Source organism: Anomaloglossus baeobatrachus, chromosome 2 (assembly GCF_048569485.1).
Source record: "Anomaloglossus baeobatrachus isolate aAnoBae1 chromosome 2, aAnoBae1.hap1, whole genome shotgun sequence".
NCBI lineage: Eukaryota > Metazoa > Chordata > Amphibia > Anura > Aromobatidae > Anomaloglossus > Anomaloglossus baeobatrachus.
The window spans coordinates 9,577,395-9,593,410 of NC_134354.1; the positions used below are offsets into that span (position 1 = coordinate 9,577,395).

General features: G+C 47.9%; 1 protein-coding gene across 1 annotated transcript in view; it reads right to left on the reverse strand.

Moving 5' to 3' along the window:
• POLQ (DNA polymerase theta) overlaps nt 1-16,016 on the reverse strand; it is a 47,707-nt gene that overhangs the window by 26,657 nt on the left and 5,034 nt on the right. The window contains 4 exon segments of the mRNA XM_075334859.1: nt 7,103-7,262; nt 7,411-7,627; nt 7,911-8,019; nt 8,655-8,811. Of these exon segments, the coding sequence (XP_075190974.1) occupies nt 7,103-7,262; nt 7,411-7,627; nt 7,911-8,019; nt 8,655-8,811 (643 nt within the window).

The following is a 16,016-nucleotide window of genomic DNA, read 5'->3' on the forward strand; positions in this document are numbered from 1 at the left end:
CATAAACATGACTGCTCGCTATGAGCTTCACACAGAGACTGAAGTGAGCCGCGCGATCAGCGGTGCCGTCACTCAGGTGATTTCCTATCACAAGTGGAGGACTCCAGCTGTGGCCGCGGCTAACCTGAGTGACATCACCGCTGATTGCGTGGCTCACTTCAGTCGCTGCATGGAGCTCACTACGTTCAGTCATGCACTATGGCCGCTCGCTGTGAGCTTCAGATATAGCAGTGCTGGAAGTGTCATGGGACATCGTGTGGATTACGTCGGACCTGCAGGGGTGCTTTGGGGATAATAAAGTGGTGACAGTGAGTGGCTTTTTTGTCTTTTATTCCAAATAAAGTATTATGTCAGTGTTTGTGCTTACTTCTTTTCACTTACAGATTAGTGATGGTGGGGGGGGGGGTCTCATACACTCTCCCCATCATAAATCTAGGATGTAGTGGCAGCTGTGGGCTGCCATTAACTCCTTATTGCCCCGATTGCCTCCACACCAGGGAAATCGAGAAAAGCCAGATAAAGTGCCAGGACTGTCGCATCTAATGGATGCGGCAATTCCGGGCGGGTGCTGGCTGATATTTTTAGGCTGGGGAGCTCCCAATAACCATGGATTTCCTCAGTCTGAGAATACTACAACTCCTGGCAAAAATTCTGGCCTCCCCTGGCTCTGAGGATGTTCATTCAGTTGTTACTTTTGTATAATAAAAGCAGATCACGGACGGCAAAAAACTAAAGTAATTTCAAATGGCAACTTTCTGGCTTTAAGAAAAAAAAAATCATGAACACATAATGTGCAGCCAGTAACGGTTAGTTTTCAAGACCAAACAGGATGAACAATTATGGAATCACTCAATTATGAGGAAAAATTATGGAATCACCCTGTAAATTCTCATTCCCAAAACTAACACCTGCATCAAATAACATCTGCTCATTAGTCTGCATCTAAAAAAGAGTGATCACACCTTGGAGAGCTCCTGCACCAAGTGGACTGACATGAATCATGGCTCCAACACGAGAGATGTCAAATTGAAACAAGGGAGAGGATTATCAAACTCTTAAAAGTGGGTAAATCATCACACAATGTTGTAAAAGATGTTGGTTGTTCACAGTCAGCGGTGTCTAAAATCTGGACCAAATACAAACAACATGGGAAGGTTGTTAAAGGCAAACATAGTGGTAGACCAAGGAAGACATCAAAGCGTCAAGACAGGAAACTTAAAGCAATTTGTCTCCAAAACAGGAAATGCACAACAAAACAAATGAGGAACGAATGGGAGGAAACTGGAGTCAATGTCTGTGACTGAACTGTAAGAAACCGCCTAAAGGAAATGGCATTTACATACAGAAAAGCTAAACAATAAAAAGATGACTGCCTGAAGAGAACATGTAAATTTCTACAGTCATTGATCATATGGGGCTGCATGTCAGGTAAAGGCACTGGGGAGATGGCTGTCATTACATCTTCAATAAATGCCCGTTTCCATTGAAATTTTGGACACTTTTCTTATTTCATCATCAATTGAAAGGATGTTTGGGGATGATAAAATCATTTATCAAGATGATAATGCATCCTGCCATAGAGCAAAAGCTGTGACAACATTCCTTGAAAGAAGACGCATAACGTCAATGTCATGGCCTGCAAATAGTCCGGATCTCAAACCAATTGAAAATCTTTCGTGGAAGTTGAAGAAAATGGTCCATGACAAGGCTCCAACCTGCAAAGCTGATCTGCAACAGCAATTCGAGAAAGTTGGAGCCAGATTGATGAAGAGACTGTCACTCATTAAGTCCATGCCTCAGAGACTGCGAGCTGTTATAAAAGCCAGAGGTGGTGCAACAACATACTAGTGATGTATTGAAGGGTTCTTTTGTTTGTTTTTCATGATTCCATAAAGGTTTCCCCCTGTTTGGTCTTGAAAAGTAACCGTTACTGGCTGCACATTGTGTTTTCAGGGGTTTTTTTTTAAGCCAGAAAGTTGACATTTGAAATGACTTTAGTTTTGTGCCGTCTGTGACTGCTCTTTATTAACAAAAGTAAAGAACTGAAGAGCCAGGTGAGGCCATCATTTTTGCCAGGGGTTGTAGCCCTCATCTGTCGGGCTTTATCTATGCTGGGTATCATAATATGGGGGAACTCTACGCAAATTTTTTTTAATTTATTTTACTGTACAATATAGACCCGCCCACTGGCGTCTGTGATTGGTTGTGTCAAGGGAGGAATTTGGGTGAAGACTGCTAATGGAGTCTTCGTTTGGGATATCCAGAGACGGTGCTGTATTAGCTGTATATCAGTGCCGATATATCAATGTATCAGACAATGAACACAGAGACCTGTTCTCCCTGAGCCAGCATCATCAACTGACCTCGTGTATTGGAAGACACCCAATTATACAGAAAAGCTACTTTTACCTTGAAGCTAAACAGGGAGTTCTCTACTCCTTAATTTCTCACAGCATCTTGAAAAAACACATCTTTGTTCCTTGCACATTCTTTCTATGTGAACATTACTGATAAGACATTTGCTCATTATTTTATTATTATTTTATTATTTTATAACTTTTATTATTTGTACATCTGTTCAGTTATCCTTGGTAACCCCTTCATGACTATACAACTTTGAACAGCGGGTATTATAGATCTGTGCAATTGCTACATAGACAGACAGATTATTATACAACTACATCTACATTTTGATTATTTACATACACAGATATTCTTATTACGTGTAAACAAACATACTACAGCTCAGACCACCTTCACAGTCCCCCCTTAATAAAATATTTGGGAATATTATTAACCTTAAATTTAAAACTTTTTCCCATTTAGATATATTTTATTATTTGGGACTTATTTGTGACTTACTGCCTTTGGAACTTTAATTATATTTATATATGTGGGTTTTTTATGAGATTGTTGTTTTTGTTTAATTTAACACTACAGACTTTAACTCTCCCCTTAAGTATTTATTTTATTTATTAAACATAACTTTTTGAGTTATAGGGGCTATTAGAATTGGCGTTATTACTCTTATTAGGGCACATTATCCTGATTAAGAAAGATTGAATTTAGACCTTATTTAAAAATTAGCACATAATTAAAAAACAAAAGAGAACAAACAAACCTAATTTGTATATTTTAAAAAAAATATACTTTTCCCTGCAAAATTAATTAATTTATTTAGGTGTTAGTAGGATACTAGTGATAATCTCCTGTGAAATTTTGAACTCTAAGGATTAAACAAAATCTACTCCACCAGCCGTAAAAAGCACTTGTTCGTATATAAAACACATGTAGTCCCGCAAATCTCTGCAGAAGCCATTCTTTTTTTTTTTCCTTTCTCTACTTCGTTAGTTTTTTTTTCCTTTTTATTCCTTGTGATAAGTACACCCTCCCACATATCTCTGCGGGCTTAGCAGGCTTATGGCCCCTACTTGTCCTTCAGGGTGTGCGATGTTAGAATGGCTGGTGGGAAAAACAGATGCAAGAAAAACCATAGGCAGAACTTTCATTGCAGAAATATATAAAATATATTTTTGTACCGTGTCAGCCAGTAGAGACAAAACTACTATAGAAACATATATTACAGAAGCCTTAAGATTGATGGAGTGGAATGGAGAGCATCATTAAAACGGGTGGCTTGGGACTGGAAATCACTGCAACAAAAAAAGCAAGCAGTCCGGGGCACCCCTCTGTATCACTAGGGAAGGTTGGGGCAGACTCGTGGGTCCAGCTCGGACTGTGGGCAGTATCTTGGAAAATTTCCTGGGACTGATTTAAAGGGATACTGTGATACTCTGGGAAAAGGCACACCCGGCTTCAGGTAGATCATTACTGAGTTTACAGGGAACACCTTTATTATAGATTTGTGTGCTGCAAGTTTTGGTTACGGTTTTGAGGGTACCTGGCCAAACACTGAGATTTGGGGGTGTGACACTTTCTTTGATAGTGACCGGGCTGACCACAATTCTGTTGCTGGCTTTGTTGATTGGGAGCTACGTATACGGGGTTTGGGCCCTGTCGGGGCATGGGTTGTGGTGGGGGCTGCACTGGCGCATTTGTATACACCAATTGATCTTGAGCCCATCTTTTTAAAGCGGCACAATACTGTTTTCCACTTTGGAAAGTGGTGTCATCAGTGCCTGGGGGCATTGTGAGATGGGGCTCCATTAAGGGCCAAAAACTGTCTCCTGCTTTTATCTTGGTGAGATTAACTAGGTCCTTCCAAGCAGCTGAATATAACTGGTGGACCTGTAGCATCTTCCTATAAAATCGCATAGGGTTAATGTCGGGATCTGGCAGGCAGGGGATTAATGCCGCTGACTGGATGGGGTTGAAAGGGACACATTTAAATGAGGGCTGTTCCTCGTCAGATTCGGGGTAAGGCTCACTATGTGTCCTAAGGGAAAAAGGGGGATCCAAGGGGAGGGGATTGGTAACTGGGGAGCGTGATGGCAGACTGGCCGGTGAGGGGAGAGACGGCATTGCAGGTATGGGAGGGACCAGGGGTATGGGTGTGGAAAGAGTTAAGGGATGCTGTCTAGTGACTGCAGCATCTGTGAATAATTCCGGAGCTTGTCCAGAATTAGGCTGCGAAGTAGCAGCAACAAAACAACCTTCCTGAGTGCCCCTAAAACCATCCTCAGACTTGGGTGACCTACAGGAAAACACAACATTCCTCGCTCATCCTCTTCTTTGACCTCAATATATCTTCTGATAGCAATATCTGCGTTATTCTGTTAAACAATTCAGCATCAAACAACAAATAATACTCTGGAAATCTCCGGGGCACGTTACACAGCTGAACTGTCTCCAGCACGTGCCTCTCCCTAAGGAATGTTTACTAAATCCATTCGGTGAATCCTCAGCTTTCTCAATCTTGTCTTCTCCTTTCTAAACATTTGTGCTATCTTGGTGGTGTCTGGATTACATTAATTTATGACTATGCGGTGAACATTACAGCCCGGCCGGAACTTAAGGCTACACCTCTATACTAGCTGGCAACTCCTCAGCTATATAGTAATAAGGGTATCCCGTGTCACGGAGGAGGGGTACAAAATGTATTCCCTCCAGACTTGATCAGCTGCACCAATATTTTTTATTGTCCTAACTCACTATCTCCGATCACGTGAAAATCTTCCGTGTCACAGAGGAGGTTGTACAAGAATGCATATGCACATACAAACAAGTCCCGGCCTCCGGACTTGGTCAGCTGTACCAATATTTAAACGTCCTAACTCGCTATCTTCGGTCTCGGGAACCCCCCCGCGTCTTTAATTACAGACCGGGTCAGTCTAACTAGCTATATCCAGCCACCACCATCTTTCCTACCCTAACAACCGTCCTCTGGATCCCGTGTGACACTCTCGATCATCGATCCACACCTCAGGGCTGGGATCGTGCTCTGAGCCCTAGCGCGCATCACCCCTGAGTCACAATCAGATACCTTTTTAACACCGATAAGGACACACAGACCGTCACTCCCTCCTCTCCAAACCAACCACAACGGCAGTGAATACACAGTATGTAACACTTACCGAGTTTGAGTTGGAGATGATCAGTCGAATTGGAGCGGAGGGAGATTTCAGTCCGCGACGTCCAAAGCATCAGTATTTCCAGGTCGGCAATGCGTCCGTGTGGCCCCACATTGGGCGCCAACTGTCAAGGGAGGAATTTGGGTGAAGACTGCTAATGGAGTCTTCGTTTGGGATATCCAGAGACGGTGCCGTATTAGCTGTATATCAGTGCCGATATATCAATGTATCAGACAATGAACACACAGACCTGTTCTCCTTGAGCCAGCATCATCAACTGACCTTGTGTATTGGAAGACACCCAATTATACAGAAAAGCTACTTTGGTCTTGAAGCTAAACAGTGAGTTCTCCACTCCTTAATTTCTCACAGCATCTTGTAAAACACATCTTAGTTCCTTGCACATTCTTTCTGTGTGAACATTACTGATAAGACTTTTGCTCATTATTTGTACATCTGTTCAGTTATCCTTGGTAACCCCTTCATGACTATACAACTTTGAACAGGGAGTATTATAGATCTGTGCAATAGCTACATAGACAGACAGATCATTATACAACTACATCTACATTTTGATTATTTACATACACAGATATTCTTATTACGTTTAAACAAACATACTACAGCTCAGACCACCTTCACAGTTGCAGTCAGACACGCTGTCACTCTGGTTGAAGTCAGACGAGCCCTCACCCTATCACAGATGCCGGTGGGTGGGGAAAGCAGTGCATATTCAATGAAGGTAATGAGCGGCCCGGGACGTGAATGAGCAGCTGCGGGAGCAGTGTAATAGCCACGCCAGTAATTCTAAGCACTTGCTCCTACCCCTTTGCGCAGGATTCTGGTCCCCATAGACTTTATACGAGATCGGCATCCGGCCAAATACCAGCGATCAATCCCCTGGCGACCCTGAGACAGTGGATTGATGTGCCAGTCCTCCGAAACGCAGGGACAAAACACAAAAAGAATTGACACCCTGCATCTTGGCTGTGTCTTCAAAAACGCAGCCAAATAGAGATGCCCTGTGCGGACAGTAAAATAGAAATCTCATAGACTTTGCTGGGGGAACAAATGCATGTATTAGGGTGCATCTTTGTGACCTTAAAAATGCACCAAAAATGCAGTAAAAGATGCAGTGTGTGAACATAGCCTACAGCGACACGAGGATTAACACGACACGAGGATTAAAGCGACGCGAGGAGTAACGCGACGCGAGGAGTAACGCGACGCGAGGAGTAACGCGACGCGAGGAGTAACGCGACGCGAGGAGTAACGCGACGCGAGGAGTAACTTAACACTTAATTCAGCACAAAACGCAGAGGGAAAATCAAAAACTTTCCAACAAGAAAACTTTGAAGAGAAGCGTGGACTTGTGCTGCCCCCTGGTGGAGCAAGAAGGGAATGTCTGAAGGACTGAGAATTCACAAGCGTGAAGACCATAGACTACCTCCCCGGTGCCACCTAGTGGAGGGAGCTGCTCCAGAAATCAGCACCCGACCCTTTCCACAGGACAATAGCCCAGCTGGGCACCCACCTATACAGCTGGTTTGGGACCCCCCGTGCCGTCTCACCTGCTGCCTCCTGCGCCGCCCGCTGGTAGAGGTTATAGAACTCGCGAGCGATGGTGTCGGACAATTTCTCACACCAGTTCTTGGACGGACAGAAGATGAGGATGGAATGGCCGCCCTGGACGGTCTCATAGCACAGACTGACAATGTGGTCGTCGTCCCCCTGTGACAGGAGCGGAGGCGTCAGCGGGAATCAGTGTCACCCCATACAGAGTGGTTGGGGGTCTCGTACGTATACAGGAGTCAGGAGACCCCCAGCCGCTCTGTGCTCGGGGGTCCATCATCTCTTACCATTATAGGTCAGTTCTTACCTTCACGTGGATTAGTGGCTCCATCTCCCGCACTGCGGCCATGGAGCAATCATAGAAGGTTTTGCTGATCTTGAGCCGCTCTCTGAGGGGCACGGGCCGGTAGTCAGTGTGGTAGAGCTCGGCCCGGAGCCAGGATGCCAGCAGGCCGAGGTTGGGCAGGGTGGCGCTCATCCCCACGATCTGCACCTCATTCCGGGGGTCGCGGGGGGATTTATTCCTGCAACGTGATAAGGAAAGAATATGAGGAAATACCTGACACCCCCGACCCCCAAATCCAACCCCCCCGACCGGGTGTAATTCTGGCATTCTGTGCATGTGCCAGGAGGAACGGCGCCACCACGGGGCGAGGACACGGTGACTGAGGGGCCATGGGGAACGGTGCCACCACGGGGGCAAGGACACTGTGATTGAGGGGTCAGACATGAGGTCCGGCCGTGTGGGATAATTATCACATCTGGGGGTCCGGGGGTCTACATTATATATGGAGATAAATCACTCACCTAGTGGCAGATTTCTGGGTCAAGTACTGGACCTTGGTGAGGAGAAGCTCCAGCAGATACCCCCGGTGCGAATCCCCCAACATGTGCAGCTCGTCCACCACCATCATCCCTGCAGAGCGAGACCCCCACACCCACCATTAACAGCGTCAGCCACCATCCTCATCACAGCAAGACACAACCGCCATCATCTGCACATCACTGACACACAACCCCCATCATCTGCACATCACTGACACACAACCGCCATCATCTGCACATCACTGACACACAACCGCCATCATCTGCACATCACTGACACACAACCCCCATCATCTGCACATCACTGACACACAACCCCCATCATCTGCACATCACTGACACACAACCCCCATCATCTGCACATCACGGACACACAACCCCCATCATCTGCACATCACTGACACACAACCGCCATCATCTGCACATCACTGACACACAACCGCCATCATCTGCACATCACTGACACACAACCCCCATCATCTGCACATCACTGACACACAACCCCCATCATCTGCACATCACTGACACACAACCCCCATCATCTGCACATCACTGACACACAACCCCCATCATCTGCACATCACTGACACACAACCCCCATCATCTGCACATCACTGACACACAACCCCCATCATCTGCACATCACTGACACACAACCCCCATCATCTCCACTCCTCCACAAAACTGACACACAACCCCCATCATCTTGAGCAGAGGAGTCCGCACCCAGCAGGTCCATTCTGTCCTCCTCGATCAGTCGGTTCACCAGGCCATTTGCTTTCTCGATGGTGCAGACGGCGACATCCAGAGAGGTGAAGCCCCCGGCGGGAGCAGATCCCCCCATGTACCCACCAACCCGGACCCCGACCTCCTGGAACAGGTTCTGAAAGACAAAATGTGACAGATCCTTACATGATTTGGCGACTCCCCATCTCTAAGGGGCCCGGCTGTGGAGACACGGGGGTCAGTGGGTGCTCTCCTGTGGAGACACGGGGGTCAGTGGGTGCTCTCGTCCGCTGGCCCGGCCGCCTTTAGAAAGACAGCGTGGCCCAGGGCTCATCCCAACTGAACGCACGACCTCCTTAACCGTGGGCGTTAACTACTCAGACAACACAGGCTGAGGGAACCACAATATTAAAACTTTTTATTGGATCCCCAAACAATTAAACGGCACATAACACATAACCAGCAAAACACACAAATGTAACAGGCAACAGAGTCTCACCCTTCCTCTGGCTCACCAGGGATTAGAATGTCTGGGCCTCAGAGCTTACTGGGCTATTTACTAAAATCCAGCAGCACCCCGCTTTTGGCGGGCACCCACCGAGAATGGAATAACGCCAGATTTAGGAAGCTGGCTGAGGTCTGCAAAGTCTGTACCAGGTGACCGATTTGTCCCAACCTGGGTTTCCTCCTTAAGTAGTCTCTGATATGATGATATAATCCTGGCAGCTGGAGTCGAAATCCCTAGACTGTGGATATGGTCTCCAATCGGAACCGGAGTCCCTAGATTGAAGCCCTGTAGCCAAGTGATCCTCTAGTCGGAGCCAAAGTCCCTAGACTGAGTCCACAAGGCCTCCTGGTTATGATCCCCTAGCCAGCTCCTAAGAGCTTAGACTGGATCATGCACATCCATCACCAACCAAGAAGTCACCTTTTATAGCCATAGCCTTCCCTTAGTATATACTGTGCCCTTATAGGATTGGTTGTACAAGGTTGCTTCTCTTATTGGATGAATTTCAAGCTGCAAGGATAATGTTCATTTAAATGATGTGGATAGAAAGACTGAGGATATCTACATGTAGTCTGGAATCCACAAACCCAGACAATGGCTACTGAGGTAATTTACATTAGATTAGCAATACACAACTACATTACAATGATTGCTCTGAAGGGTCTGGTCCCAAACAATAGTTTAGCAAACATGAGTTAACACACAGAAGAACAATACATCTGGCTGAATTTTAAGAAATTTAACTCTTGCTAAGCATTGACAGAGTCCAGGTCGTCACATTCCTCCCCCTTCTTAATATTAGCCAGACAGGATGGGCTTCCGATCACCCTTCTCATCTTGACGGCATTGTCCTTTTTAATGGTGAGGTCAGCAACAGAGGCTCGCATCTATACACCTCCCCCTGATTACCTCCCCCAGGTTGAGCAGCCATATTCCAGACAAGCACTAAGGTGGGATCCGTGAGTTGGGCTTCCCAGAATTCCTTAGGATGTATCTCCCACCAGTCAATGGCCACAGTTGGGTCTGAGGTACTCACATTCGTTGCATCTGAAGAGGAGGCTTAAGATTGAGGAGGGGGGGTTCCCCTCGGATGGGTTGGCAGAAACATCTGCACAAGGATGGTGTTTGGGTTGGCTGCGGGTGATGGCAGTAACAAACTGGCTGGATAGTCCTTGCCCTAGGTCATTCTCCAAAATGACTGGTGTGAGCAGGTAATCCACAAGCCCCACTTTCACTTCCCTCTGGGTGGTATCCGAAACAACAGGCTTGGTGGGGCCATCTATGAACCCCACTTCAACTTCCTCCTGGCTAGTCCCCGAAACAACAGAAGTGGGGAGACTGTCCATACGCTCCATATGGACCTCTTCCTAGTCATTTCCCAAAATAACTGGTGTGGGGACAGTGTCCATAAGCTCCACATCAGCCTTGTTCTGGTCAGTCTCCACAATGTCAGGTATGGGGAGGCTGTTCACAATCCCCACATCGATCGCTTCCTGGTTAGTCCCCAAAATACCAGGTGTGGGGAGGCTGTTTACAAGCTCCACCTCGATCTCTCCCTGGTCGGTCCTTAGGTCCAACTGCACACATGCCAGAGGGATGTCCGAGCGCTGGCCCCCAGCAAGGGTGATGGTCACTTGGCGGCCAGGTAAATGATATTCTGTGGGAACAATATCTGGGCTGACCAGAGTGATGGAAGATCCAGTGTCTCGAAGTCCCTGAGCCTGTATATCACCGACCTTGACCGTCTGGATGTGGGGATGGAGGTTGGCTGGTGTACGGTGTCCGGCCTGCCGTAGGGTGTGGACTGGATAAACCACTTCCTCAGCTATTGGGGTTTCTTGGGAGTAGCATTCCTCAGGTCTCGTTGGTTCATCTCGGCATATGTTAACTGGTTTGACTGGCAGACAGACTCCAAGTATGCAGCCTCTGTTTTGGAGACAATCTTTATCGATATGTCCATGGCGCCCACATGTATAACAGCGCCATAGATTGGGCGAGTCACAGGCCCTGTTTGTAGTCCTTTGTTTTGGCGCAGCTTCTGCTGGGTAGCGGGACCATCCTTCTTGAGCGGCTGGTGTTAGCAGTACTGCAGCTGGAATCCCATAAACATATTCCAGAACATAAGCCCTCTCTTCTCTTGAGGATTTAGGCCTCAATGCAGTCAACAACGCTGTGGCTTGGGCCATTTTGGACCAAGTTGATTCCCGATTGTCACTAGATCCATGATGTGGCACAAATATTAAATCCTCTGGGTCAATATCGGCGGGATCCTCATCGTCCTCTGCATCATTCTGGGCATCCCAACGGACTAATTTCCGGATCAAGTCCGACCGAGTGTCAGCGTTCCTGTATTCAATCTTTCGCCTCTGGCACAGATCCTGTAGCATCCATTTACTGCTGCGGTCGTAACTCCTCTCTGGTCCTTGTCCCATGGCTGAGCTGGTGGGGTTGGACATGGCAGCGTCTGAAACCTGAATGCCTCCCCTATGGCCTGCTGGGTATGCTTATGTGCCTCCCTGGTTGTTGAGCCCTGGACGGTGTCCGAAAACACCAGTCCACTGCAGCTCCCCTGGGTAAACCAGGCTGAGTAGTGTCCCACCGCTGCCATCAATTGTGAAGACACGGGGCTCAGTGGGTGCTCTCCTGTGGAGACACGGGGCTCAGTGGGCGCTCTCGTCCGCTGAACCGGCCGCCTTTAGAAAGACAGCGTGGCTCAGGGCTCATCCCAACTGAACGCCAGCCTCCTTAACCGTGGGCGTAACACTACTCAGACAACACAGGGTGAGGGAACCACAATAATAAGACTTTATTGGATCCCCAAAATATTAACGGCACATAACACATAACCAGCAAAACACACAAATGTAACAGGCAACAGAGTCTCACCCTTCCGCTGGCTCACCAGGGATTAGAATGTCCGTGCCTCAGAGCTTCCAGGGCTATTTACTCATCGTTTCATAGTTTTTAAGGTTGAAGGGAGACTCCAAGTCCATCTAGTTCAACCCATAGCCTAACATGTTGATCCAGAGGAAGGCAAAAAAACCCCAATGTGTCAAATAAGCTCCAATGGGGAAAAAACTTCCTTCCTTCGTCCACATCCGGCAATCAGACTAGTTCCCTGGATCAACACCCTGTCATAAAATCTAATATACACAACTGGTAATATTATATTTTTCAGGAAAGGCGTCCAGGCTCTGCTTAAATGTTAGTAGTGAATCACTCATTACAACATCATGCGGCAGAGAGTTCCATAGTCTCACTGCTCGTATAGTAAAGAATCCTCGTCTGTGATTATGATTAAACCTTCTTTCCTCAAGACGTAGCGGATGCCCCCGTGTTCCAGTCGCAGGCCTAGGTGTAAAGAGATCTTTGGAAAGGTCTCTGTACTGTCCCCTCATGTATTTATACATTGTGATTAGATCCCCCTAAGCCTTTGTTTTTCCAAACTAAATAACCCCAAGTTTAATAACCTGTCTTGGTATTGCAGCCCCCCCCATTCCTCTAATAATCTTGGTCGCTCTTCTATCTACCTGTAAGATTATGCTATTTATAACCTTCTATACTTTTGCTATCAAGAAAAGCCTCCATTCCTCTCTTACATTCATCACCACTTCCTCAGGAAGAGAGTTCCAGAGCCTCACTGCTCTTACCGCTAAGAACCCTCTTCTATGCTGATGTAGGAATTTTCTTTCCTCCAATCGAAGAGAATGCCCCCTTGTTCTTGTCACAGTCCTTGGTACAAACAGATCATGGGAGAGATCTCTATATGGCCCTCTGATATATTTGTACATGTTTATTAGGTCTCCCCTAAGTCTTCTCTTTTCTAGAGTAAATAGACCTAATTTTGATAACCTTTCCGTGTATTGTAATGTACCCACTCCATTTATTATTTTAGTAGCCCGCCTCTGAACCCTTTCAAGTTCAGTAATGTCTTTCTTGAGCACCGGCGCCCAAAATTGCACACAATACTCCAAGTGTGGTCTGACGAGTGATTTGTACAGAGGGAGAATGATGTTTTCATCTCGTGCCCCCAGACCTCTTCTAATGCATCCCATCACCCTATTTGCTTTGGTGGCTGCTGCCTGACACTGGGCACTCCAATTTAGATTCTTATTCACTAAGATGCCTAAGTCTTTTTCCATGTCTGATTTCCCCAGCAGTTTCCCATTTAGTAAGTAATCGTAGCATCTGTTTCTCCTTCCCATGTGCAGAACCTTACACTTATCTGTGTTTAACCTCATTTGCCATTTTTCAGCCCAATTCTCCAATTTACTCAAATCCATCTGTAGTTGCAAACTGTCCTCCTTTGTGTTAACTACCTTACATAGTTTTGTATCATCTGCAAATACTGATATTTTACTTTGTAAACCATCCACCAGATCATTAATAAATATATTAAATAGTAGGGGGCCCAATACCGACCCCTGTGGCACCCCACTAGTAACCCTGGCCCAATCTGAGTATGCGCCATTAATAACCACTCTTTGTTTTCTACCACTAAGCCAGCTACCCATCTACACACATTTTCCCCGAGCCCAAGCTTTCTCATTTTACTTAGCAGTCTTTTATGTGGGACAGTGTCAAATGCTTTACCGAAGTGGAGATAAATGACATCCAATGATTCTCCTCGGTCCATGTGAGAGCTTCCATCCTCATAGAGGCTGATCAGGTTAGTGTGACAGGAGCGATCCTTCATAAATCCATGTTGATATGGAGTTAAACAATTATTAACATTGAGACATTCCATAATAGCATCCCTTAAAAACCCTTCAAACATTTTACCCACAACAGATGTTAAGCTTACCGGCCTATAGTTTCCTGGTTCCCTTTTGCACCCTTTTTTGAATATTGGTACCACATTTGCCGCCAATCCAGAGGAACAGACCCAGTTTCTATAGAGTCTTTAAATATAAGGAATAGAGGCCTGTCTATCACATTACTTAACTCCCTTAATACCCGAGGGTGAATGCCATCAGGGCCTGGTGATTGGTCAGTGTTAATGTTACTAAGTCGGTTCTGCACTTCTTCCTGGGTTAGGCAGGTCATACTTAATGAAGCGTTTACATGATCCCTCTGCATTTCCCGTGGCATATGCTTTTCCTGTGTGAACACAGTTGAGAAAAAAGTATTTAAAACATTTGCTTTTCCCACATCGCTTTCTATGATTTTACCCTCATTGTTCTTTAAAGGGCCAACACCATCAATTTTAATCTTTTCTCTGTTTATATAATTAAAGAATAGTTTGGGATTTGTTTTGCTTTCCTTAGCAATGAGTCTCTCAGCTTCTACTTTTGCTAAATGCATTTTTTTTTTTTACACATTTTATTTTTTTCTCTATATCTTTTTAATGCTCCAATCCAGCAGCACCCCGCTTTTGGCGGGCACCCACTGAGACTGGAATAATGCCAGATTTAGGAAGCTGGCTGAGGTCTGCAAAGTCTGTACCAGGTGACCGATTTGTCCCAACCTGGGTTTCTTCCTTAAGTAGTCTCTGGTATGATGATATAATCCTGGCAGCCGGAGTCGAAATCCCTAGACTGTGGATATGGTCTCCAATCGGAACCGGAGTCCCTAGGTTGAAGCCATGTAGCCAAGTGATCCTGTAGTCGGAGCCAAAGTTCCTAGACCGAGTCCACAAGGTATCCTGGTTCTGATCCTCTAGCCAGCTCCTAAGAGCTTAGACTGGATCATGCAACATCCACTAACCCCTGGTGACTCCAAGAAGTCACCTTTTATAGCCATAACCTTCCCTTAGTATATACTGTGCCCTTATCGGATTGGTTGTACAAGGTTGCTTCTCTTATTGGATGAATTTCAAGCTGCATGGATAATGTTCAGTTAAATGATGTGGATAGAAAGACTGAGGATATCTACATGTGGTCTGCAAGTCACAGACTAGACAATGGCTACTAAGAAATTTAACCCTTGCTAAGCATTGACAGAGTCCAGGTCGTCACACCGGCCACTCCCCATCTCTAGGGGGGGGGCCCGGCCACTCCCCATCTCTAGGGGGGGGGCCCGGCCACTCCCCATCTCTAGGGGGGGGGCCCGGCCACTCCCCATCTCTAGGGGGGGGCCCGGCCACTCCCCATCTCTAGGGGGGGGGGCCCGGCCACTCCCCATCTCTAGGGGGGGGGCCCGGCCACTCCCCATCTCTAGGGGGGGGGCCCGGCCACTCCCCATCTCTAGGGGGGGGGCCCGGCCACTCCCCATCTCTAGGGGGGGGGGGGCCCGGCCACTCCCCATCTTTAGGGGGGGGGGGGCCCGGCCACTCCCCATCTCTAGGGGGGGGGGCCCGGCCACTCCCCATCTCTAGGGGGGGGGGCCCGGCCACTCCCCATCTCTAGGGGGGGGGGGCCCGGCCACTCCCCATCTCTAGGGGGGGGGGCCCGGCCACTCCCCATCTCTAGGGGGGGGGGCCCGGCCACTCCCCATCTCTAGGGGGGGGGGCCCGGCCACTCCCCATCTCTAGGGGGGGGGGGCCCGGCCACTCCCCATCTCTAGGGGGGGGGGCCCGGCCACTCCCCATCTCTAGGGGGGGGGGCCCGGCCACTCCCCATCTCTAGGGGGGGGGGCCCGGCCACTCCCCATCTCTAGGGGGGGGGGGCCCGGCCACTCCCCATCTCTAGGGGGGGGGGGCCCGGCCACTCCCCATCTCTAGGGGGGGGGGCCCGGCCACTCCCCATCTCTAGGGGGGGGGGCCCGGCCACTCCCCATCTCTAGGGGGGGGGGCCCGGCCACTCCCCATCTCTAGGGGGGGGGCCCGGCCACTCCCCATCTCTAGGGGGGGGGCCCCGGCCACTCCCCATCTCTAGGGGGGGGGCCCGGCCACTCCCCATCTCTAGGGGGGGGGG